Source organism: Ammospiza nelsoni, chromosome 1 (assembly GCF_027579445.1).
Source record: "Ammospiza nelsoni isolate bAmmNel1 chromosome 1, bAmmNel1.pri, whole genome shotgun sequence".
NCBI classification, from domain to species: domain Eukaryota; kingdom Metazoa; phylum Chordata; class Aves; order Passeriformes; family Passerellidae; genus Ammospiza; species Ammospiza nelsoni.
In genome coordinates this window covers 23,121,756-23,147,574 of record NC_080633.1, presented here as the reverse complement: position 1 = coordinate 23,147,574, position 25,819 = coordinate 23,121,756, and the positions used below count along the sequence as shown (strand labels likewise).

The 25,819-nt window shown below is 39.5% G+C and overlaps 1 protein-coding gene across 1 annotated transcript; it reads right to left on the bottom strand.

The window, feature by feature from the left end:
- Positions 1–8,992: 8,992 nt before the first annotated feature.
- Positions 8,993–24,756, bottom strand: STEAP2 (STEAP2 metalloreductase). The gene is made up of 5 exons (XM_059478522.1): positions 24,721–24,756; positions 19,602–20,123; positions 17,456–17,983; positions 15,605–15,769; positions 8,993–9,366 (listed from the first exon to the last, which is right to left on the bottom strand). Exons 2-5 carry the CDS (start codon positions 20,091–20,093, stop codon positions 9,082–9,084), a joined length of 1,470 nt encoding a protein of 489 aa, XP_059334505.1. The 5' UTR covers positions 20,094–20,123; positions 24,721–24,756; the 3' UTR covers positions 8,993–9,081.
- Between the last annotated feature and the right edge of the window lie 1,063 nt (positions 24,757–25,819).

Below are 25,819 nucleotides of genomic sequence, written 5' to 3'. Positions count from 1 at the left end.
GGCGGCTCCGCCGCGGCGGCAGCGCGGCCCGGCCGTTGCCATGGGAGCGGTGCCGAGGCCCGGCCCGGCCCGGCCCGGCCCTCCTGCCGCCTGCCGCTGCTCCGGCTCTCCGCCCCCCGGCCAGAAATGGCACTTCGCGGGCTGCTGTCTCTGAGAAAACCATTCCCCAACCCGTCTACATCCTGGGCAGCTGGAAGGGAAGAGGCCGGTGGGTCCATAACAAGTAATCGTGAAAAAACCCTCTATGAGATGCCACCACGACAAACCCCAGACTGGGGCAGCCTGGCAGCGGGGAAAATGGCAAAAGTAACCTTTTCTGTGCATAGACTGATACAAAAAAGTAATAAAAGTCGGGACAGAATAGTGAAAGGATGCAGGTATCTTCTACTAGCAAACAGTGAGCAGCTGTTTGAGGTTTAATTGACAGCTGAGATTCAAGGACAACCCAGCGCTCGGTGTGCTCTCAGGTACTCTACTGGACTGCTCACTTCAGCTGCCATTCCTGGATCTGGACACACCTGCGGCAAGTTGCACACACATCACATTGGATGTACACATATCCCGAGTTTTCAGTGCCAACCTCGGTGTTCACTGACGAATAATTAACTACAGTGATTCCAAACAAATATTTGAATATGCAAATAAATTTATTAAATGCTAACATATCTGGAGATTTAAACAGCTAGCTTTTATATGAAAAGAAGTGATTGATAACAATCAAGAAAGACAACTTTATGGCTCCAACTATAACCAACACAGTCCTTATTTTCATTTTTCCCAGCTTGCATGCTACACTCTTCCCATTTCATACTTGCCTTCTGCAAAAATAAGGTGCATCTCATATTTAGTACTCACACATGCTATAGAGTTCTCTTTTCATCAAAGGGAAAATACACAATATTGTGTATTTGTGCATACACAAAAATATTCATGCACTCTCTGCATTTAGTAGAAATTCATCCTGTATGCAACTCTGAAATGATGGCAAAATTACAGCCTAGCATAGTATAGGACTCTGAATTTAGAAAATGCAATGGCCCCTTTGACATCCATGACATCCTGAGCTGCGATCACCGAACACAGGTCATACAAAGGCAGCACTGTCACCTCACACGATGTGACAGTGCAGGTGCCAGCCTTGGAGCTCGTGTTTGACACTTCATCCATCCATGTACACACATCTCTCCATTACTATAACCACCTTACTGGCCCTTCCATGTTCTACTTAAGTATTTGTTTCTGTGAACATTCTGTATTGCATTCGGGCTTATACTGGATGGAACAAGATTTTGTATTAAGCATCTGAGATTAAAAGTGCTGACAATGCTTGTATGTCCCCAGGCATTTAGCTGAAAAACCTGAATTATATATACTTTTTTTTCTCTTGGTGCCAAGATAGGAACTGAAGTTGTATGTATTCAAAGTTTTAAAGCTTATATTAGAAAACCTGCTTACATTTATTTCTATTGTAGCCTAAGTGATTTCAAGTTTGGTTGCTCTGTGTTTTTAATGTATAGAGAATATACCTAAATTGGGCAACTTAGTCTGTAAATTATAAGCTTAAGTCATATGGCACTTGTTGGCTTACTGTTCCAAAGATCATATTGCAAAGCTCCATTTGCTCACTGTGCACCTTCTTCAAAATGAAGCTTTTAAAATTTAGGATAAAAGCTACATTATGCAAGTTTGACTACTGCTGCCCTTGGCAAATGGAAAACAGCCATTCTCAAAATCACACGATCAACTGTGATAATATTTACTCAAAAGTTAATAAACCCCAATAGGCTTATATTGTATTTTTATCACATCTACTTTTTCCATTGGTGATGAAAATATTCAAGACACCAAGGCCTTACTTAGGAGAGTATTGAATTTTAAGTCTTACAAATGCTAATAAATATGTTAAAAATGTACACTTGATGTAAAGAGGATTTCTGTTTTGACTGAGGACAAACTATTTTGGTGTGAAGACACGGTTCAGCAAACTCTGTTCTTGAGGTAAAACTTAAATTTCATAAAACCACAGCACTCTGTGTAGAACACAGTTGCACGTTAGAAGATCAAGGTTGCACATCTAGATCTGCCGTTAATCTCCTGTTGACTTTGCTGAGTGAATTATTTCCTCTAGCACTCAGTATTTGCTGTTTTACAAAATAAGTTGTGAGCTTTTAAGGGACCATTATTCATGTGCTGCAATAGGGGTCTTCAGCTCCTAGTCAAGGGATGACCTTTTCTTGGCTATATCCAACATGTAGATTCTTTTCAAAGCCACCTGCACTCTTTATCAAATATGACACTGAGGTCTTTAAAGTACAGAAATCTTTCTAAGATTCCTTCTAAGTCTGTTGACTCCTCAACTTCCTTTTCATTCTCCTTTCATTTTTTTTTTGTCTGTCCTGACAGACCTTCTATGTTTGATATTCACAGAATAAAAGGAAAAGACCTTTGAAGTGTCTGGCAGTAGACTCAACCTTAAAACCATCAAGTCAACAGAGCTTCCAACATCTGGATTTACCTGCCTGTACTATTAAAATACAGCGCTGAGGTTGTGGAGTGGTATGGAATTGAGGGGAAATTTCACACTGATCTTTATAACTGTAAGGAAACACAGTAAATCACAGGACTTAGAACTTATACTCTTGTGCAGTACAAGGTAAGCCTGGAGAAGGGTGTAAGTTTGGGGCCCCAGCTGCTGGCATGATATCAACATTCAGTAGAACAAGCACTGAGATATAGAGAAATGGAGACATTAAAAAAAATAGAAGCAAAGAAAACAAAGACCTCAAGGTCCAAAATGTTACTATTAGGTTAGGCATGGCACAAACCAATATTAAATGTTCTGAATTTTAAAAACACCTATATTCCATTTGGGAGTCTGGGAAGGCTATGTAACCTAATGTGAAAGCAATGCAAATGCTGCCAGCTCCACTGACCCATGCATCTTTACTCCTCTGAACTCAGAACAGTTTATGCTGCTGATGGACAGGTAAGCAGCATTATACCTCTCATGTACTTTTTTCCTCTTCTGCTGGCATAAGCCTCTTAGAAAAAAAGTTATGTATTTCCAAAAGAAGGACTGCAAAGTGCTTCACCTGTTTGTTTCATTTGCAGAGTAATTCCCTTTCATACACACAACAGGACACTTTGCAAACATACTGGTGCGTAGCAATCTGATCATAGCCAAACTTTCTGTTGAATGAAAAGTGGACTGAATATAAGCTGAGAGTGCTGTATCTGAAAGCATGGAGAAAACTTAGAGTAGGATAAGGGATATAGCAATCCAGTGTGTCTGTGTGAAAAAGCTGCAATCCAGATATCGAAAAAGAAATAAACTGCCCTTAGAATATTTTTATGAACACACATTCAAATTTTATCTCTCAGAGAAAATGTTGATCAGAACACCCTAGAAAGAATCACAAGCTAAAATTTATTCTGCATAAGCACAAAATAAAAAAACAAAATACCTTACATTGATTTTTTATTGATTTTTGTGTAAAACACAGTCTGTGGAAAAATAGATAAGAGCATTACTAATAATTTATAATAGCCCTGTTCCGAGAGACAGCACAAACAGTCTGACAAACACAACTACAAAGAGAATATTACACATGGGAGACATATGTTTACTGTAAGACACTGCCAACAAGGCATGAGAAACAATATATAATGACAGAGATCATTGTTTAAGTCAGTTAAATGTGTCACTTATTTTAAAGGCTGTAATCTAATTAATTCAAGCAGTATCACATGGTGATACAATATCAGTACAGCAACATTATTCATTATATTGACAGAAAATACTAGAGGATGAACAGCCAAGAATTCAAAACCTTGTGTATTAGGAGATGCACTGTCTGCAAGGAACTATGCATATGCATTCATTACCACTGCATATGTGAAAATATTAACACTGAAAAATTCAATCTATCTAGTTTTTATGCACCTGATATATCTAACTTTCAGAGGAAAGCTCTTTTCTAACTGTATTCATACCTGTGAAATTTATTGCCACTGGGGAACTCATTGCCTTATATTCATTAACCATTTCCTTTAATGCCAGTTGGGCAGCTAATACCATACAGACACAAACACAGAGACACACTCTTTTATAGGCAATTAATGACAAATAAAAATATTCGTGACACATCATATAATTTACAATGTTGGAACAAAAAATTAAATGTGGCAACAATTCACAGTAACCATTACCACAAGCTAAAGAATTTGCAAAACAATTACAAAATAATTAATCTCTAAATCAAAACTCTAAATAATTCAAGAACATGTGCACTTAATTAACTTGTACATAGTTGCAACAGCTAGGAGAATTTTAAGATAAAATTAGACACATGGAACCTATGATAGAACTGTTTTAGACAGTGTTAATAAAGAACACCTTAATATCCATGGAAAAAAAATAACCTGTTGCTAAATACATAGAAGTCTCCATTTTATAATACGTGTACAATTCTGTATCACATATTAAGCTCTATTTTTTTAAACTGTACAATAATTAAGAGAATTAGGCTTATTTGATTACTTATTTTCATTAGACAGTTAAGCAATTTATATAAAGCTACACAAAAATAATTTTATAGCAACTATTCCCCAAATACATATTTATTCTCCTTAGTAACTAAGATGTCTAAATGAATTTAGTTGTTTATATTTAGGCAATCTAAACTAAACAATTAGCCTCAGGTATTTTTCCAATGAGAAGCCTATGGTGAGTTTATAGAAATCAATGTGTTTGGTCAGATGAATAAAGATCCCTTGTGGGACTAAACATATGCTGGATATAAAGTTTGCTAAATGCATGAGTGTTATTTACCTTCAGGCTTAACAGTGTCTTGTTAGAGCAAACTGGTCCTTAAAGAACACTACAAAATATTAAATAACAAGTCAACATGCTGTTCCAGTTAGAAGTAAATACATGGCCTAACAGGAAACCATGTGTCATTTCTGTAGCACAAATATTTCACAAAATGCCTTCATATAGTTGATCTAAAAATATTGTCTACTTATTAATACTTCAATATTTCAACCTTTCAAGTAACATATAAAATTAAAACACATTTTTAATTTTCTACACACAATTTTAAAATAAGAATGACTCATCATTATTCTCTCCAGACATCTTTGGCAATTTATAATGTAGGAGTTTAATCACTGTTGAAGAAATTTAATGATGAAGTAACTTTTTGCATAGGAAAGAGGGCCAGTACATTTCTGTATATACTGTCAGTGGATGCATTACAGTACAATATCCATGGCCTTTGACAGTAATTTTCAGTTAGTACAATATCATAGTTCTGCAACATTATCACTATTGTATCAAAATAATTAAATAATTGTAGGGAACGTGAATGTTAACTACATATTCCACAGAAATGTAAAATTACTCTAAAATAATAGCAGCATATTTAATTTTCAAATGTAGTCAGATTGTCAATGTCCACACTTTCTGCTTAAATCTGTTCAGAGGTATGAAATTCTACTCTCAGTTATACCAGCACCTTCTAGTGATTTTAATTAGGTTTCCCATGCAGGACTGGGTAGAAAGTAGAGTGGTATTTATCCCATTAAAATTATCCAAGATTTATTATGTTCTAAGATTTTAAAAGTTAATTTTATTTAAAGGAATGAAGTACAATGCTTCAAGTTTGTGTGGTTTCACCCTGCATTAATGAAATAGGAAACAGTCCAGGATATTCAATTCTACAAGCCTTTTAAGAAATATACACCTTTTGGAATGCCATTACAGAAAAAGCTAGGTTAGAAGTTGTAATTGTTACTTGTTCTTCATTTTTATGTGAAAATCTCATTTGTAGTAGTTTAGGCTCCTGTCTGTCTCCAGCAGCAACAGGGTTTTCAGTTAAGTCTAGAATGTTTGGTAAAAAAGTGTTGTACTTGTATATCACCACCAGTCTCACTGAAATAGCTGCATATTGGAGGAGGAACAATAAAATAAATACCCTGAAACAAACTTATTTGGTTTTGGAAAAAAGAAAGAATACAAATATTTATTTATTTATTTATTTGATAGATTAGTTGAAGCTTTTTTCCCTTCCTTATTTTTCTGTTCAAAAAATAGGAGAGTTTCATACTTCTGAAATCCTTGATAATTTTTTTGAGAAGGTAGCTATTAAATACAGCAATCTAGAGGCAGCACCTGTCTCGAATAAATCCAAAGTAATTGACTTCCAAGAGGTTGAGAAGTTGTGTTAGGCAAAAAAATCACTGGACACTTGCTTTCTTTTTAGAAGCATCTACCACTTGTCAGCTACTGGAGACAACTCTCAAAGACCTTAGCCTGACCAATTAATGCTGTTATTATAATTTATTTTTCCAAAAATGGTGAAATAAAATTAATTATTTTCCTTACAACTGACTGCTCCCCAAGGCTTACAAAGGAGGATAAATCTGAGCTTTACAACTACTTGAAACTGAAAATTTGTGAACTAAAATAAAGTATCAAATATCTGTTGACCCATATAACAGTTGTATTTTTTAAAAAATGTATTCACAAACCTCCCTTTTCAAGAATCCACTGGCCTCTTATTCAATACAAAACATGTCTAAAGACATATCAAAATATTTTAATTCTGAAAAAACATCATTAAAGTATTTTATTTTTCATCTCTAGATTTGAACATGCTTAAAGTGAAAGGAAGTTCAACTGTCTCTCATTTTGCAACAAACCCAGAATATACACAGGGTTGATGTGTAAGTCTGGGGAATCTGGATACTAGAATAAAAATAAAATAGTTGTGGATATTTTGGATTTTAAATTAATTTAAGAACAACTAACAGGAATTCTTTAGGCTTAGGTTGGCATAACTGGGGGCAGAGTTTGATTCTAGAATCTTCTTTTTTGTGAAGCTCTTAATTTCATTACAAGCAGAGATAATGAGATTTACAGGACCAGTGATGTTTAAGGATAAATTCAAGCTTAATTCTATATATTTCTGATACATGATAGGACAAATTCTTTCAAAGCAATAAATAATAAGAGAAGATTCAGCTAAAAAAATTTGAGATTTTAAACAGTGCACATATTTTAAATATAGATAAGAGAAAATATAATTTAATACAAGAAAATTAGAACCAAATACACAATCTGATTCACTGTAATAGAAGTTCTGCTAATTAAGCAGTAGCAGCCTGAAGGTATGAGCCGAGTTTGGTTGTTTTGTTAGAGAAGAGTAATTACTACTGACACAGCAGAAGTAATAAGCAATTGTGAACATTATTTAGAATCCAACAGCAAATGCAAATGTCAGGGTTTAGAGATTTTTAAATATAATAATAATTTGGTTTCTCAAAACTTCAGGCATATCCCAGAGACACTTGTAAAAGTTAGACCTTAATATAAAAATAGAAGATTGGATTTGCACAAAAAGATACTAAGAATTTAAGACACATTCTGGGAAATTCATATATAATAACTAAAACTCTAGTGTAGACACATACAGAACATGAGTATTGTGATGCTTCCAATATATTGGAAATTTCACAGTGAAAATGGATTTTTATTGTTGCTGAATTCTCAGCTTTTCTTTTTGTTTTAAAATATCTCCACATATTTCAAAGTCATTAAAAAATCAAAAACTAGTTTATACACGTATCTTCCTATAAATGTATAGCAATGTTTTGAATCTTCATTATGATGTATGGAAATAAAGAGATGCCAAAGGTCTAAAATCCTACTTAATACTTTGAAAAAACAAGTTTAGTACAATACCCTTTGCTTGCAAGATGTCACACCATAATTGAGACTGGGTTTGCATATTCCAATCATGTAATGGTGTAAAACCACACACAAATAAATATACTGTACATGTGCAATACACTTGACCAAGTGCAAGGTGCTGCCCCTGGGCTGGGGTAACCCCCAGTGTCCATCCAGGCTGGGGATGAAGGGATTGAGAGCAGCCCTGCCCAGAGGGACCTGGGGGTGCTGCTGGGTGAGAGGCTGGACATGACCCAGCCATGGGCACTCACAGCCCAGAGAGCCAAACGTGTCCAGGGCGGCACCCAGAGCAGCCTGGGCAGCAGGGCAGGGAGGATTTGTGCCTCTGCTCTGCTCTGGGGACAGAGACCCCACCTGGAACTCTGCACCCAGCCCTGGGGTGCCCAGAGGAAGGACAGGGACCTGCTGGAGGCCCGAGCAGGGCCCCTGAGATGGTCAGAGGGCTGGGGAGCCTCTCCTGTGAGGAAAGGGGGAGAAAGAATTGGCTTTGTGCAGCCTGGAAGGGATGGCTTAGGGGTGACCCAACTGCAGCTTTCCAGGTCCTGAAGGGAGCCTACAAGAGAGCTGGAGAGGGCAATGGCAGGACAAGGAGGAATGGCTACAAACTAAATGAGAGTCAGTTTAGATTGGGTTTAGATTTAGATTTTTGGAAATTCTTTATGAGGGTGGTGAGGCACTAGCAGAGGGTGTCCAGAGAAGTTGTGGATGCCCCATCCCTGGAAGTGTTCAAGGCCAGGTTGGATGGGGCTTTGAGTAACTTGGTCTAGTGAAAGTTGTCAAGGCCCATGACAGGGGCATTGCAACTTACTGATCTTTAAGGTCCCTTCCAATCCAAGTCACTACTCTGTGACTCTGTGATCATTACAAATTAATTTCTTTCAAATCCTAGTTATTTCCTAAATAATTTACTTTATATTCTGAACTCATTAACCCAGAAATGTGGTTTTAATAGAAGAAACACTGCCCAGAAAATGTCATATTAATAAGCAGCACTCTGACACATATACTCTAAGGCAAAAAAATATCTGTAAAGCCTGGTTCTAATAAAATATTATTGTGATATAACTGTGCAAAGGAACATTGATTTTTTTTTATTTCATAATCATCTGTCCTCTGTAATCTAAAACAAAAATATTTTTGTAGTTATCAGAAATAGTTGTCTTCTAGTTATAAACTTCTCATAGTTTGGTTAAGAGCTTGTACTATATGTCAAGCAAGAGACTTTACAAAGACTCCTACTTAACTAAACTCCTAAAATGCAAGTTTATTTGACATAGACAAAAAAAAAAACAAAGCCCAAACATGTACAACAGTGTTAACAAATATCATCACATTACAGTTATCCTTTCTGGGGAGAGATGTGGAACAGACCCACTTACTTCTTCTATAACATGGCTTTTCTCCCATCCTCTTCGAATTCTCCTCAGTTTCCTACTTACACATGGCAGAAGCAAGATGATCTTACCTACAATTACAATGGAAGGCAGAACAAGGGCAAGAACAAAATTTGGTGGTGTATAAAATCTGTAATACTCTTCTTCAAAAGCTCTCTTCCATCCATAAATCAGTACATGGAAAGTACTTATAAGCAGAGCAATGTATCCAAGTGTAGACTGAAAAAAAGAGAAAACAGGGAAAAAAAAAGGTTTAATAGCACTTGGTCCTTCACATGACAGCTCTAATACATTATTTGGATTATTTTAACATTTCTATTAGACATCAAGTTAAGATCTCTTACCTATTCACTACATTAAGTTAGCAATATATGGTTTTAAGTTACCACTCTGAAATTTACTGACTGAACTGAGCACTGATTTACAGAGTACCTCTGCTAACATCTACAGGCCTTAGTCAAAGCTGAAATGATGTCTGCCCAAATTCTAAGTAATGGAAGCCAACTTCAGGATAGGTATGCCAATAAGAAACAATTACAGAGTAGTTACTAGAACAATATTCATTGTGATTGGAAATTAAGTTTCCTAATTCTTAATTATGAGGATAGATCACTTCCAAGATTCCATGTTGTGGAACAATGCAATTCTGTTGGAAGAGATTTGGGCCTAAACTTACATATTTTTATCACTTTGAGATGCACAGCTTACTTCTGTCTCACAAAGGCCTACATCCACTTGTCACTTGTCTGATGTGAGCATAAACCATCCCTTGCCTTCTCCCTCAGTTGTTGCTGAGTGTTTAATGGCAATATCTGAACTGCAGGCCTTGGCCATAATAGCACAAAGCAGGGCTGCAGTCTACCATAAACCAGCAGAGCTGGATAAAAGGTGAAACAGGGGTTCCCACAGCAGCCTGCAGAGGAAGGACCTCTCAGCAAAAAAATCTAGAGCTTGCCACAGAAGGTGGAGATAACAGGGATCACTCAGCAGTTCTGTGAATCCACCTTTTTAAGGACCCTGTAGCTGTAATGCTTCGTAGATTTGACAAGGCATCAACTTAACTTTCCCAAACCATGACAAAAGAAGACTACTATGCTTTGACTTCTGGTGGTGATGAAATGAAGGAAAACTCTTTCTGGCCAAAACTGACGTAAAGACTAACTTGGTTGGAAAACATTTGTAGAATATCATTGAAACAGAGAACAAGCATTAAGAAAGGTAACTGGCTACCAAGGTATGGTCTAATTCCAGCAAACAGACAAGCAAAGAAAAATGCAGCCCAAGGGTTTATAATAGGTAGTGAAAGAATTAATTCCTTCTACTTCAAGATTAAGCAGCTTCTAAAGCAAGAAGAATGTCTGAGCTAATACTATTTGCAAGGATTCACAGGTATAAAAAGAAAATATTTCTGTTAATTTCTTGGGATTGCTACCCTGTTTTTTGACTTTCCAATATTTATGTGGTTTTTTTTGCCAATGGTTTCAGGGCCATTTTGTTAATCTTTAGATATGCTGCATACTTTTTCTTAAAAAAAATTTGTTCCCAAAATATCCCATAGTAAACAGAACATTTAGACAAACACTCGAGGATATGAAAATGGCATATGTGGTATCTGAATGGAACTTCTGGTAAGAAATTTGGACAACAAACAATACAGTCAAACCTGATGTTATAATATGTTGTTGCAGATTTTTGTTGGTATGATTGTCCTGAATTGTTATATTACTGGCAGCAGGCAGAAGGGCACAAGTGAATCATATCCCTCATTTCTTCATCAGGATTACTGATGAGAAATTCTTGAAAATAACAATTCTTGAAAATAGAAACAGAAGGGAAATATACATTCATTTCCAATTATTTAATTTTAGTGCTTATTTTAATTCCATTTGCAAGCTATAGTTTTGAGACATCTATATATGTCTATCTAATGGTCAAAATGGAAACTAAGAAGTACATCCAGTATATTTTAAACTAACAATAAAAGGACAAGAAAAACATATGATGCAGTTTTATTAAGTTCTTTTTTTTCTTGCCCTGTGAAGAGTTGCCTGAAGTGTCGGTAGAGCATGTGCTAGTGTGTACTGCACAATTCAATTACACATCTAAAACAAAGACATTCGTATAGCTTCTGTCAGCTATCAATGTCAGCTATGTTCTTCAGCTGGGCCCTTAATTACCATTACCAGGCTCCAGATGATAATTTAAGATCAGAGGACTTCTGAAAGCAGCAAGAAGAAATACTGTTTCTTCCCTGGTAAATTCACATTGAACAGTACAGTAAGCAGCAAAATCAGTTGTAATTCCTGGCAACCCTCTGCCTGGGCTTTAGGATGGCTGCTGGGAAAAGTGGAAGAGTATCTCTGGCTGCCTTGTTTTCTTATCTTCCATAATACTATGTTTCCTGAAAGCTGAGTAATAGATTAGCACATTTCCTATGGACTCCCACATCTTTTAGCTTTTCTCTAAGTCCTCCCTGTTTTGTTTCTTTTCCTTCCTGATCAAAGTCAGCTTTTAGCCAATATGGGAGATTTCCAGCCAAGGCTACTGATAAATTGGACAAACTGGTATTGTATGAGAAAGGAACCAACAAAAACTTAATGGAGCAGGAAAGATGAAAGAGAAAAACCCCTAAAATGTTACCAGCAAGATGGACCTATTTAGAGACAAAATGTGCTGTGAGGCAATTCTGCTTCAGGAATTTCCACATTCACAATGGTCAAGTAGTTCCAAGCAATTTATATATACAAAAGGTATTTTCTAAATTCAACATTTATGCAAGATATACTTCAGATTCTCTGTGTAACAGCTATTGGTAAACTTAAAAACTGTTTGTAGTAACTTCTGACGGGAATCTTACCCACAAACTTGCTAAATATTCAGGCCTTAGTCTACCTTACTCTGGGGAAAAAAGTACCCTATTATTGTGGGAGAACTAAGGCAGGGTAGCCTTTCCTCAAAGTGTATGCATGAGAAATACTTTACTCACACTGCCTCCAAAAAACTTTAGGACTGGGCTAGCAGAGAAAAGGAGTATCTACTAAAAAGTCAGCTTCCTACCACTCAAATGGCAGATTTGTGTTGTTTTCTGCTAAAAAACATGATGCTCAGCTTTCAAAACCAATCTGCTCTGTCCATTGCCACTTAAATGATGGGGTTTGGACTTGAAGTCTTAGACTGGAAAACAAAAGCAGCATCATTTATGTTTACATTATATATTTACAGTTTAACTTTCCACACTGGACTGAAGGATCCAGTGCAGGATAGCTTACAGACAACATTCTCCATTTCCTTGTATTTTATGTGAACAGTCAAGGACTGGTTTCAATAAATGTCTTTTTTTTCTGTTTACAGTGTGTTGGTTTAAGCTATTTATTCTGCCTGCTCTGACAAAATACAAATTCTTTTGTATTTCTTGCCCATGTCTTGCTTTGCTCCTTATCCAATGTATTTAGATGAGAAAAAGAAGAATACTGAAGTGGCATTTAAGAAAATTGATGCGTTAGTTTATCAGCCCCAGCTTTCTTCCCTGCTGCTTTTCTCAGTTAACTTCAGCTCTGGGTTATGTTAACGTGACTGCAAAGTTTCACCCTAAGTTTCAGTCATCCAGGATCTCCTACTGAGAAAACTTCATCACTGTCTCATTCTGTGGCTCCTCTATCTGGATGTTATGAGTGTTTCTCTCCAAACCATGATGAAGTAATCAAACCTTTGTTTTGTACAGGGGTCAACTCTGTACTGTAGCAATTCCTCTTTTCTGCTGGTCTCTTAGCTCTTTCCAGGACTGACACAGTAATTTCCTTTTGCACTATTAAGCCTTCTCATGTCTCACTTTGTTCATATGCATACTATGAGTGAAGCCTGCACTACTTGTCCTCTCAAAGTCCTTTTCCCCTGATAAAGCAGGCTGGGATTTTTGGAGCTGCTGACACCTGTGTTTGAAACCAGGCTAGATAAGACGGAGGCATCTCCAAAAGAATTTGGGATATCAAAGACAGCAATTCTGTGCAGAACTACTGACAACTGGTGATTCTTTAGATTATTAGGAAGATTTGAAGACTCTTTGAACTGCTGTAGGTTGGGGAGATGCTGCTTAGGGCTTGTTCTACTGGAACAAGGCTAGTCTATACTGTATATTTTAATAAAATCAGATTTTCCTAGTAGGATTCAAGACTGTATTCTTGTGGTAAAGCTATTTAGAAGAGGCCACACCTTATTTTGATGAAACTACATTTTCTAAGATGAGCAAGAAAGAATGTGCTGTTCTCAGTGGGAAGTGCTGAGCTGGGACACAGTCTGAGTGTGCTGACCAACTGATTCTTCATCTGCCAGATGTGAAATACGTCCAGCAGCTGTTGTGGCAAATAATCTGAGATTCAGGACTAAAGCTAGAGACATACTGCTTTCCCCAGCTGAAAGGAAAAGCAGCAATGGGATGATAGGTTAGTAGTTCTGCTGTTTATCTCCCTCATATCTCCATAGAAAAGATGGAGAAATTTAAGTTTAATTTTCCTTCACTGAACTGAACTTCAGTAGAAGAAAAACATAAAAGAGAGTAAGTATTATGCTTTATCTGTTCTCCTTGCATACTGAAAGGAGACAGTGAAACTTATACAGAAATACAGACTCCTTTTACTCTAGTAAGCAATCACTGTTTTCTGATTGAAGAAATCAAGAAGATTTTTTTTTTTGACAAGTAACTAAAAGGAGAATAACTTATATCCTGAGAATTAATGACAAAGTAAATACTCATTAACTTTAAGAAATTTTTCAGTAGTTCAATACTTTTGTGATTAAAAATTGCAAATGATCTTAGTTCATTACCAATACCAGTTATCTTCTGCACATATTACAGTATGAACTGTAACATACTTCCTGAGCAAACAACTTCTTCCCAAACAAGTTCCTCAAAATACTGACAGATGGGTCATTAAAGTTCATAATTATTTAGATTTGGAACTATTTTGACTTAATTTACAATGGAAATAACTACAGTAAATATGCAGTTCTAGATCCATCATTGTGGTTATTGTATGGGTTTTGACTCAGCCACACAAGCCTGAAATTTTGAAATATGAGTAAGGAAAAATAAGACAAAAATGCTGGTTTTGTGGCTGGAAGTTATTACTGGATAAAGGCATCATGTCACTCACAAGTGAATACATATTTTTCCCTTTTGCACTAATGTTTTATATCACCCAACAGCAGCACTATTGTCCCCACACAGAACTCCAAATGGCAGAGATACTGTAACAATACACTTGAATATTTAGTGTCTCTGAAGGTTTAAAGCCATGACTGTGAATAAACAATTCTATCAGGGTAACTCCACTTTGAAAAACTTTTCAGCAAACTTTTTGTAGGTCTACCTGCAGTTTTCCAGTAATGGAAATTAGAAGGAAAAGAAAAGTCATCACAGACAGATGCCAAACAACTACAGCCTTTGAAGTGTTTCCCACCATTCTCTTCAAAATATCTGTAAATTATGGAGTGCAACCCAAGCCCTGAACTTTAAAGTCAATGCCCACATTCTGAAATGAACAGGACTCAGAATTGAGCAATATTATTAGGCTAAGCTGAAAAGAATGTTAATCAGAAAAGACTGAGCTAAGACTACAGTACTAAAGCCAAAGTCAGAAAACAAAACATAACAAACCCAAAAGCTGTGCACACTTAGGAATTTTCACCCAACTGAATCCTAATAACATTTCTTATACCTGACTGCTTCCTAGAACTACTGGCAGTTATGTGTAGGAGCAAGCACTGAGCTGTTCATTAAAGCCTGTGTTTCTCAGTATTTTATGCTGGTTAGATTTGCATGTTCTAGGTTTTGTTCTAGGTTTGCATTTACCTGAGGAAGGAAGGCAGCAGATGGTGTGCCAGGGCCTTGAAAAGTCTCTGATTTTAATAAGCAATGCTCCATATTTTACTAGTGGGTATTTTCAGTTAATGGGAATAATGCAGTTGAGAGCTGTGTCAAGTCCCACAGTGGATGAGAAGTAAAACTTAAGCAATGGCACCATGGTTGTCAAAGGATTGTGCAATAAAAATCTTGCACGGCAAACTAAGTCTTCAATTTTAATAGCTGTGTGCATCTACCTATACAAGTATCTCATCAGTATCACTGCATTTAGCAGGTTTGTCCAAATTTATCTAATTTGAATTTAGCAAGAAGTTCTAAGAACAGAAAATTAATAGATTGGTGATCATTTGGTCTAAGCTATGCTGGTTGTTTAAGATCAAGAAGTCTAAAATAAAAAGTCCTGTTCTACACTCATGAAATGCTTAATGTGCCTTCCTGGTAACATATTTGCTAAGTAATTGTTTTTACTAAATTACCAGAGACAGAGGAAAAAAGGCTCTTGTCACATTGCAAGGAGCTTTTGTTTATGATGTTGATCATGACTTTGATGAAGGAATTCTTGTTAACACCAAAACCCCCTTATTAAAAAAGTAATACCTGAATAAAACTGAACTCCCTCCAGTTTAAGGCACTGTTTACTGAAGGGATGGAAGTTACTGCCAGCAAGGAAAGTAATCCAAGACTCATTATTCCAAAGGAGATATACATTTCAATTCGCCACACTTCTTCCTCATTCCAAGAATTTTCAACATTTGCATGAACCTGATGAAAGAGCAGAAAGGATGAACTTTATTCTAAAGAATATTAAAAATACCAACAGAAGTAATTTTGTTGACTTAAAGTTCACAGTCACAGGACAACTATAAAATGTGGTCAAATATTTCAGAGGTTTCCTCATGCCTTGGAGAAAAACAACTATTTCCTTACTGCTGGTATTGGCTTTTGCTAGATTAAAAATATGCTAAACATGGAAATTTTAGATGAGATGCTAAAAGAACATGTAACATTATATACCATTTACAACAATACTGTTATAAAATCAGGTAATTCTGCACATTCTTATGCACTGTAAGAGAGCTGTAAGGAAGAACACTGTAAGGAGCTGTGTTCTTCAGACTCTGCAAACTTAAATTCTGTAACATAAGTTGGATAAACCTGTAATTTCTTTTTAGTTTAGAAATTAGACATTAGATTTTTTTAAATTACATTTAGAAATAATTTAGCATAATTTCCTTCAGCTTTTCTATGCTGAGTCCAGGCTTGCTTCTCTCTTTCACTACTGCCATCAGATTTTTCCAAGACGGTTCTTGCTGGAGAGTTTTACCAGAAAAAAAGAAACAATTCAGGACCTTAACAACTAAGAAACTTAGATATTCAATTATTTTTTCCACTTCCAGGTTAACTATTGCAAAATGACATGTCTTGAAAAAGGTGCACCAGAAATATTAGCAAGTGAAAGTTTTACAGTATCATTAAAACTAAGATAATTTCTTAGTAAAAGTACCAGTGAATCCTTTAGCATTACTAATTTTAAGTGTGAACTACGGTTTCTTGCTGCCTATTACAGTTTTGCCCTTCCCCTAAGTTCAGTTTTTGATGCTAGCTCTTTTAGAGTTTGTGACACTCCCTATTAATTTGTTACATTTGATTTTATTTCCTTATTTGGTTTTCTGTTCTATCATTTCTCTCTTTCCTACAGATTTAATGTGGTGAATGGCATTGCTGGTTTTTGGGCAATACTGCTTTTCTCCCTCTTTAAAGGTTACAATAAGCTGTCTCACTGACAGCAACATCAGACTTCTTCTAGAGATGACAGATTTGTTGGAGAATGTTTCAGGGTTATGCAAGATCAATTGTTCTTGGAAATTGTGAGTCAATTTCTATTGTCTGCAATAGATGATGTCCACAGAATTTTAAAAGCATAAAGTATTTTTAACATTGATCCAAAATGTTACAAAATACCAGCATCTTCTTTTTTTCCTTTTTGGAACACAGAAGTATCTGTAAGCATCATTACAGTATGTGCCCTTATACTTTTCATATTTGTAAATGCACTTATGATATACACACTTCCCCCATGTGTTAAGTATACATAGAAAGAAACATACCTCAGAATCTTTTTGCTGTTGCTCTTATCCTGTCTATCCTGCATTCTTTTTGTGTATATTGCTATCAGAAATTTCAGTGAGACATGTCCTTGATTTCAGTAGGACATGTCCTTGATTCTCCCTACCACATAAACTTGACTGCAGCTTGACACACAAGGTGAGCAAAATGTGCAGATATTTCTTTTAGTCTCCTTATCTGGCAGCACCCATGCCTAAAATAACCCATGACTTTTGTGCCAAAAGCAGTAGAACAGATTAAGAAAAACCCAATTATTGCATTCAGGAGCCATATGCAGCCAGCCAAGGCATTTTTGGCTTATTGAACTAAAGACTCCCTTACCTGTTGGTATGCCATGTTGAGGAACAAGTACCTCTCTGATCTCCTCATAGGCAAGCAGAGGCTGTACACCACGTGCACTGTGGCAAAGAAAAAGCTGAGCAGCCCAAGCTGCTTCCGACACTGGAGCCAGCTGTCCAGCCAAGGGGGAAAGCGCCGGTACTTCGTGCCATAGTAAAGCTGATAAGCAGCTGCAATGAGTCCTGATAAATACACTAGAGAAAGCAAAGTGATAGCAACAATTGGCAGGGTCTTGTTGACAATTTCAATGGGAATCTTGTAAAAGTCACTCTGCTGATTTCTCGTGTAGGGATGGATGACATCTCTGACAAAGGAATAGATGAAGAAAAACGTTGCCAGGCTAATGGCAATGAGTACAGGCCCCTTCCACAGGGTGAACAGGCGCAGAGGCAGGTTTTCAATCTCCCTTGAAGATGACAGTGCCCCCAAATCAAGAGGAACGAAACCCAGCTGACGGGCAAGCTCAATAACTTGATGGCGAGCCTGAACATGGTTACTGCATATATAGACCTGTTGGGAGAGTCAAGGGAATTGTCTGTAGTCAGAGAAAATAACGCAAAGGTAAATAAAAAATCCACCAAAAACCTTAAGCACTTCAAAATCAAAACTACATCACAACCGCTAAAACTGTACACTTTATCCCAGCTTATATTGCCAACATGACAATAAAATCACATAAAAGTCTAGCCAAAGTGCAAACATACACTTTGACTTAGGAACAGAGTAATCAAAACAAAATTGGCTTTTTCTTGGATTTAATAATGGGGAATGTCTTGGTAATCTGTACACTGAAACCTGTCATACCGAAATGCCTGCAGGACTGGACTAACTTGAAGCTACAGCCAAAAGCATTTAAGAAAATCCAAAATCGCTCAAAAATACAGGAATCTTGAACAATGACCCTTAAACAACTTTAGCATCCACAGACTGAGAAACAGCGATCTGTGTTACCTCTCTGTGGGTAACAATTTTAGCCTTATTTCACAACCCAGATTTCCAGATTTCAGATATGAATATAACAGAAAAGACATAAAACAGCAGCCAAACAAGAAATTTTTCTAAAGAGCAGTTTTTTACACAGACAAAGACACGTGCTGCTACAGAGCACTTGAAGGTTCCATTAAAATGTGCAATGGGCTATTTGCTGACCATCTGCATTGAAGCAAATATGATCTGTTTTGACTGAAGTTAATTAGTATTGTGCTATTCTGAAAGGGGATAAAAGAAGTATAGTGAAGTTATTTTTTAGATTATGCTAATTCCGTATCAATTGCATTCCATTTAAATCTACCTGAAGTGCCAGAACTGAATTTAGTCTCCAGCAGTCATGTTACATCAGTTATTTCTTATGTATTTCTCAGATGTCATAAAGCTGTGAAGGACTGGATGCTTGCACAGGCTTAAATCCTTTACATCCCTTCAGCAAAACATGAAAACCATAAAGGTGCATTTTCTACACGCAGGATGGATTTCAGAACATACTGGGAAGGACTTTGAACATGATGTTCCCGAGCAGCCCTGGATCAAATGAATTATCGCTTAGAAACATATGTGCCTCCTTCTGTTCCCATATTTATGATTCTGGGGCACTCTAAAAGCTAGATAATTTCTTTCAATCACTTTGCTGCTACACTGAATGCAAGTAGTTTTAGAATAGCTGATTCTCGACCTCTTGGACTGGGACCTGAGATTTCTGTGCATCTCTTTCAACAGTTCACCCCAATGTTGCCACTAAAATTCAGTGGAAAAGACTGTCTCTACCCTTGTGTAAAGCATAAGGAAACACATGAACGTATTTCCTATGGAAAACATGAAGACTCAACTTTTCTACTCCGTCTGTAGTCTCCCAAAGGTCAGTTGTTTATTCTAAGCTAGTATTCACATTTCCTCCGCAGTCTTTAAAGACAAACAGGCAACACAGGGGAAAAACTGGACCACTTACTTTATTTGTCTTACAGTGGGATGAACTAAACTCTAAAGATTTTATTGGCTACTAAAATGTAAGCTGAAAGTCCAACATTTTAGGCATGTTAAGTCAGGGAATGTAAATTTCGTGAGTTCTGGCTGTTACATTCAGTTCCTGTCATTTTCATCTCACAAATAAATTAATACAAATAAAAACATTTACCTGTCTGCTGGCATCTTTTGGTCCTAACTGTAGTGACCACGCTGAAATGACATTGAATCCTTTGACAATTAGGGAATCAGGAAAAAGTGATGCCAAATACTCTGCATTGGAGTCTGGATATTGGTCTACTCTTGTATTATTGCTGACATCAATCAGAATTTTACCAACAAGTAAATGTTTGAGATCCCACAAAGAGGTGTAGTGTTCTCTGTGTATGGCTACAAAAATGATGTTTGTTTTAGCCACTGCATCTTCATGGTGAGTGACATCAACCACATGGGGAAAGAAGTCAGCAGCATGTTTAGGGCTTCTGCTCCCTATGACCACGTGGTACCCACATCTGATGAGTCTGATTGTCAAGGACTTGGCAAAGTCTCCACTTCCAATGATGCCTATCGTGACCTTACTGGCATCCTTGATGCCATTGGCAGCATTTGGTAGAAAAGTTTCATTTAGGTTCTTGGGACTCCCCATCATAGAGATTGTTTCCATGCTTCCAAGACACCAAACCTACAATGATTTCTGTAGGGAAAAAAAAAAGGGAAAGAGAAGAAAAAAGAAAAAAAAAAAAAAAGGAAAAATCAGCATCATCAATTTTATGAGATCTCAAAATCCATTAATGCCTCTGGAAGCAAAATCTTTTGTTCTAAGTTTCATATTATATTTTTTCCTTAATCAAGTATGTGCTAATCAATTTTGTCTTGACAACAGAAGAAGTAATAAGTAACACGAAGTACTACAGCACTTCAATAATAGCTACTTAAGTGTACAACAGTTTTTTCATCTTCTATTTCTTACCTTCCACTGCCCTGGAATACTGGCCCACAATGTAACTTCGTACTCCTGAAACTAATGGTGAATAGAATAATGAGTAGAAACATGTAAAGAAAATTGGAAAATAGTAGAATGCAGAGAGCACTGGCCTGTGATCAGCATGAGATCAGTGAGTATATGGAAGCTAATTCCATTAAAAGTTTATGCAGGTTATTATTGTGATATCCTCTCCTGGCCATGAAGGAGGAGATGCAAGTCTCAAAGATGCAAATGTCATAACATCATGACAAACATTCATCTGACACACTCACCTGTCAGCCTGGAAAATGGGCTGCTCATGTGGATCCAACAGCAGAAACAACAAAGAAATTTATCAAGACCTAGTTGCGAGATTACTAATGACATTTCTAGGTCAGACTGCTTGGTCTGGCCATGGATGTATAAGGATTAACTGTGGATGGAAGGGTAAAGGATTCAATGCCATGAGTCACAAATATGCTTAACACAATTTTCTATCCAGGCAAGTAAAATAAATCCTGGAGACAAACACATGGGACAGCCTTCCAGAGAAAGCTAATGGCAGAGGAAGAGACAGATTTCACCCAATAATAAAAGGGAAGATAATTTTAGGACTCTAATTCAGTGTAGACTCTAGAAGAAGAATTAGACTCTAATTCTTCTTCTTTTGAAGAAGAACAAAAGCTAACGCTCACAGGAAAATAAAATAAATACTGCTATATCCTGCTATATCCTTGGTCACAGAACTGCATTAAAGCTCTAAGAAAGACATTAAAAACCAACAAAACAATGCTTAGGAGGGAAGTCTGCACATGAAACCACAGTTACAACCTAGGTGGTTCTGCATCACTGACAGGGGTTGACCCTGGCTGCAGGCCAGGTGTCCAAAAAGGTGCTGCTCTATCACTCCTCTCCTCAGCTGGGCTGAGGAGGGAAAATACCACAAAAGGCTCATGAGTTGAGATAAGGACAGGGAGAGTTCACTCACCAATTACCACCCGAGGCAAACCAGACTCTACTTGGGGAGAGTAACTGACTTTATTACCAATCAAAATCAGAGCAGGATAATGAGAAGTAAAACAAATCCTAAAGAAACATCTCTCTTCACCCCAGTAAGCTTCTTCCTGGGCTTGACTTTATTCACAATTCTCTGCCTGCTCCCCCTCTGCAGCACAGGGACACAGGGGATGGACTCTACGGTCAGTGCATCACATGCTGCTTCTCCTGCTGCTGCTTCCTCCTCAGGGAGAGAAAACCTTCTGCACCAGCATGAGGCTCCTCCCATAGTGGAGTCCTGTACATACTTCTCCAGTGTGAGTCCTTCTCACAGGATACAATTCTTCACCAACTCCTCCAGTGAGGGTCCCTTCCACAGAGTGCAATCCTTCAGGAACAGGCTGCTGCAGTGTGGGTCCCCATGGGGTCACAAGCCCTGCCAGGAAACCTGCTCCAACGTGGGCTCCTCTCTCCACAGGTCCATGCCAGGAGCCTGGTCCACCCCTTCCCATGGGGTCACAGCCTCCTCTCAGGCATCCACCTACACTGGTGTGGGGCTCCTCCATGGGCTGCAGGTGGATATCTGCTCTACCATGAACCTCATGGGCAGCAGAGGGACAGCTGCCTCACCATGGCCTGCACCACAGGCAGCAGGGGAATGCCTGATCCAGTGCTCAGGCCACCTCCTTCTTCTTCTTCACTGGCCTTGGTGTCTACATGAGTTGTTTCTCTCACGTGGTCTCATCCTCTGTTCTGCACTGCAATTACTTTTTTCCCCCTTCTTACCTATGTTAACTGGGAGGTAACAGCCAGTGCTGATGGGCTGGGCCCTGGTGAGCCACGGTCCACCCCAGACCCAGCTGACACTGGCCCCATTAGACACGGGAGGATTCCTGCAGCTTCTCACAGAAACCACCCCTACAGCACTCCTCCCCATCCTGCTACCATGTCTTGCCAGGCAAAGCCAATATAATTGTAGAAGAGGAATAAAGTCTGAATATTAATGAAGCAATGAGGAGAGGCAGGCTAAGAAGGAGCAAAAAGAAACCACAAGGTTGCTGTCTTGGGAGCAATCAACAACAGACCACACAGAACCTTTTCCTGAGCTACCATCCAAGAGCTGATATGATGGTAATTAATAATCAGTGGGGGATATTAACCAGCCATTGGCTAGTAATGTGTGGTGAACAACCTCCCACAATTAAAAGCAGGTTTGTGTTTCAGAAATTAGAGGAATCTACTAGAAGAATGGGCACTTTTCATTTCAGCTTTGACTAGAAGGTACAAACTCACCAAAACCGGACTCAGAAGTTAAAGACAGAAAGCAATATGTGAAAGTGACAACAAAGCTAGTGTTCAAAGAAAAGATTCTAACAGTGAATCCTTCTGGCAGAGGCAGAGCACAAAGATTTTTATGCATGCACTCAAAAAAGCATTGACTTTTTCCATGTGACCTGAAACATATTTAACACATGACCAAACTACCAGTATTTCCTGTATCAGGATGGGTTTACACCCAGGAACATATCTAATGAGATAAGAGATGTAACTGGATATGACAGAACATGTATGCTTTCACCATGTGATTACAGCAGCCCACTTCAGTTCTTACCATGTAACCAGAATGTGATGCAAAACTTTGAGATTGAAAGGGAAGCACCATAAGGAAATGGGCTACCAGTACCATTTAACCATGCTGCAGCCTACTTTCAGTTTTACTCCAAAGGATCCTGTCCTGGGGAGAGTGGGCACACAGGACTTGGATGATGAATTGCTCTGGTGAGCTGAATTTGGCCTGCTGGCCAAAGTTTCTCACTGCCTGTTCTAAGGAAAATACAGTGAGAGTAACAGCATCAAACTAACAGACTTCATAAAAAACCCTCAGGGAACAGGCTGACATGACTTTTAGACAAGTAATCTAAGAGATGTACAAAAGCAGAGTGCTAGCAGTTACTGAAAGGGATTATATTAAATGCACAACTGCAATTCAGAGGCAAGAGTGTATAACTGCAACAGAGAGCTTTCCTGACCTGAAAAATCACACAAGATTAAAAAAATAAAATGTTGTGTGCATGACTAAGAAGCACTATAAAAAGACAAAGAAACAGTGCCATCATGTTGGGATAAAATCAGAACAAGGATGGTACAGAAGTGAGTTTGTAACTAGTGAAGAAGATAAATGGCAACAAGTAAAAGTTCCATAAATACAATAAACAGACAAAAGACAGAAGGCAAGGTTTATAACTTCAGAGGAAACGGAACAAGTTATAACTCATACTATTGTTAAACGCCTTCTTTATTTCAGCCCTCAGCAGAAAAGTTAACTGTGAGTAGGTATTTAAAGAAATTCCTTCTATAGGGAGATGGTGAGGTCAAAGTGGAAAAGGTAAGTTAAGAGTAAAAGATGAAGATAAGATAAAGATTTTCAAGTCAGCAGACAACTATGAAATCAGCCCTTGAGGCTTAAAATGCTGACCAAAGTCACATCTTCAGAACTAAAGAGATGACAAGACAGGCAGACTAGCACATATTGCTTAAAGAAGGGAGGACGACTAAGGAAAACAAAGACTTGTTAGCCTAACTTCAGCCCCTGGACAGATTTTCCATCAAGTTATTGTGCAATCCATTAGTAAATAAATGGGAAGCAGATGATAAGAAGCAGCTGAGGTGGGTTGTTCAGGAAGAAATTTCAACAAAACCAACCTTCTTTTACGAACTAACTCATTCCATAGTTATAAAAAACAATAAAAGCGACATAGATTTGACATATACTCTTAAATTAGCTAACAGAACATCACAGAGCAATGTCAGCCAGATGGTGACACACGTGAAAAACTGCTTCTGGAAAAGTAACTACGGGACGAGACAACCGCACCGAGGCAAGCCGGGCCGTGTGTGCGTGAGCGCCGCTCGCTCGGGCGGGCACTTACGGGGCGCGGGGCTGGCGGGAGGCCGGGCGCGGGCCGCTGCCCCCTGGGCGGCAGCGCGGAGCGGAGATCCAGCCCGGAGCGGGTTGGCGGGGCCCCGGTCCGGGCCAGCATCTCCAGCTGCAACGACAACAGCGCCCGTGACAGGAGCGGCAGCGCCGCCAGGCCCGCCCGCCGCGGGGCGGGGGCTCGCCGGCCCCGCCAGGTACCGGAGCGCCCCCGCGGCTGCCCGAGGCCGGGCCGCACCGCTCCGTGGGGCGCCGGCGCCGCCAGAGCCCGCCCGGAGACCGGGGCGGCCGCGGCGCAGCCGCCGCGATGGGCAGCAGGGAGAGCCCCGCGGGCGGCGGCTGCGCCCGGGAGCGCCCGGCAGGGATGGGGCCCGGCCCGGCCCCGGCGCCGCTCACCTCCGCCCGCCCGCCAGGAGCACCGCGCCGCCGCCGCTCCTCCTCGCACTCGGGCCCGCAGTGCCGGGCGGGCGGGGAGGCGGCGCCTGTCCTGCCGCTGCGACCCGCCCCCTGCGGCCTCTTCCCACCGCCACCGCGGCCGGGCGGATCCGGGGGACGTGGGAGCCTTGGTGGGTAATAGCTGGGCAGGAGCCCGCAGTATGTCCGTGCGGTCAGGAGGGCCAGTGGTAGCCTGGGGTGCATCGGGAAGCGTGTGGCCAGCACGTGGTCTTACCCCTGTTTTCGGCCCTGGTGAGGCCGCTTTTGGAGTGCTGAGTCCATTCTGAGCTCATCAGTGCAAGAAAAACTACAGGAGAGGGTCCAAGGGACACAACAAAGATGATGAGGGATCTGGAGCATCTCTCTTATGAGGAGAGACTGCGGGAGCTTGGCCTGTTCAGCCTGGAGAAGACTGAGAGGGACTCTCGTCAATGCATATAAATGTCTCAAAGACAGCTGTCAAGAGGGTGGTGCCAGGTTCTTTTCAGTGGTGCCCAGCAACAGGACAAGGAGCAATTGCCATAAACCAAAACTCAAAAATTTCCACCTTAGCCCGAGTTAAAACTACTTCACTTTGAGAGTGGCAGAGCACTGGAACTGGCTGCCCAGGGAGGCTGTGGAGCCTGCCTCTGGAGACATTCAACACCCACCTGGATGCTTTCCTGGGTAACTGTTCCAGCTTACCCTGCCTTGACAGGTGTTGGTTAGATATCTCCAGAGATCCCTTCTAACCTCAGAAAAATTCTGTTTTTCTGTGTTTCTGTGTTCTGCGACAACACAGGGGGTTGGTGTAGAGGAAGAGGGCCGTGGATGGCCTTGCGGTGCCCTCAGCTTTGGCCACTGTCACTGTGCTCCAGCCACAGCCCCTCTGGCCTGTGCAACACCCTCATCACAGGCAGAGCTGGACCCGGGGGCTGCTGGCACAGGAGCAGCTGTGAGCAACGGGCCCATCCTCAGCTGAGACAAAACATGCCTCCCAGGCCCTGCCCCGCCTTGGCTGCCCTGGCCCCAGCCATTCTTCAGCAGGAACTCATCACCAGCTGCCTTTCCTTATTCTTTC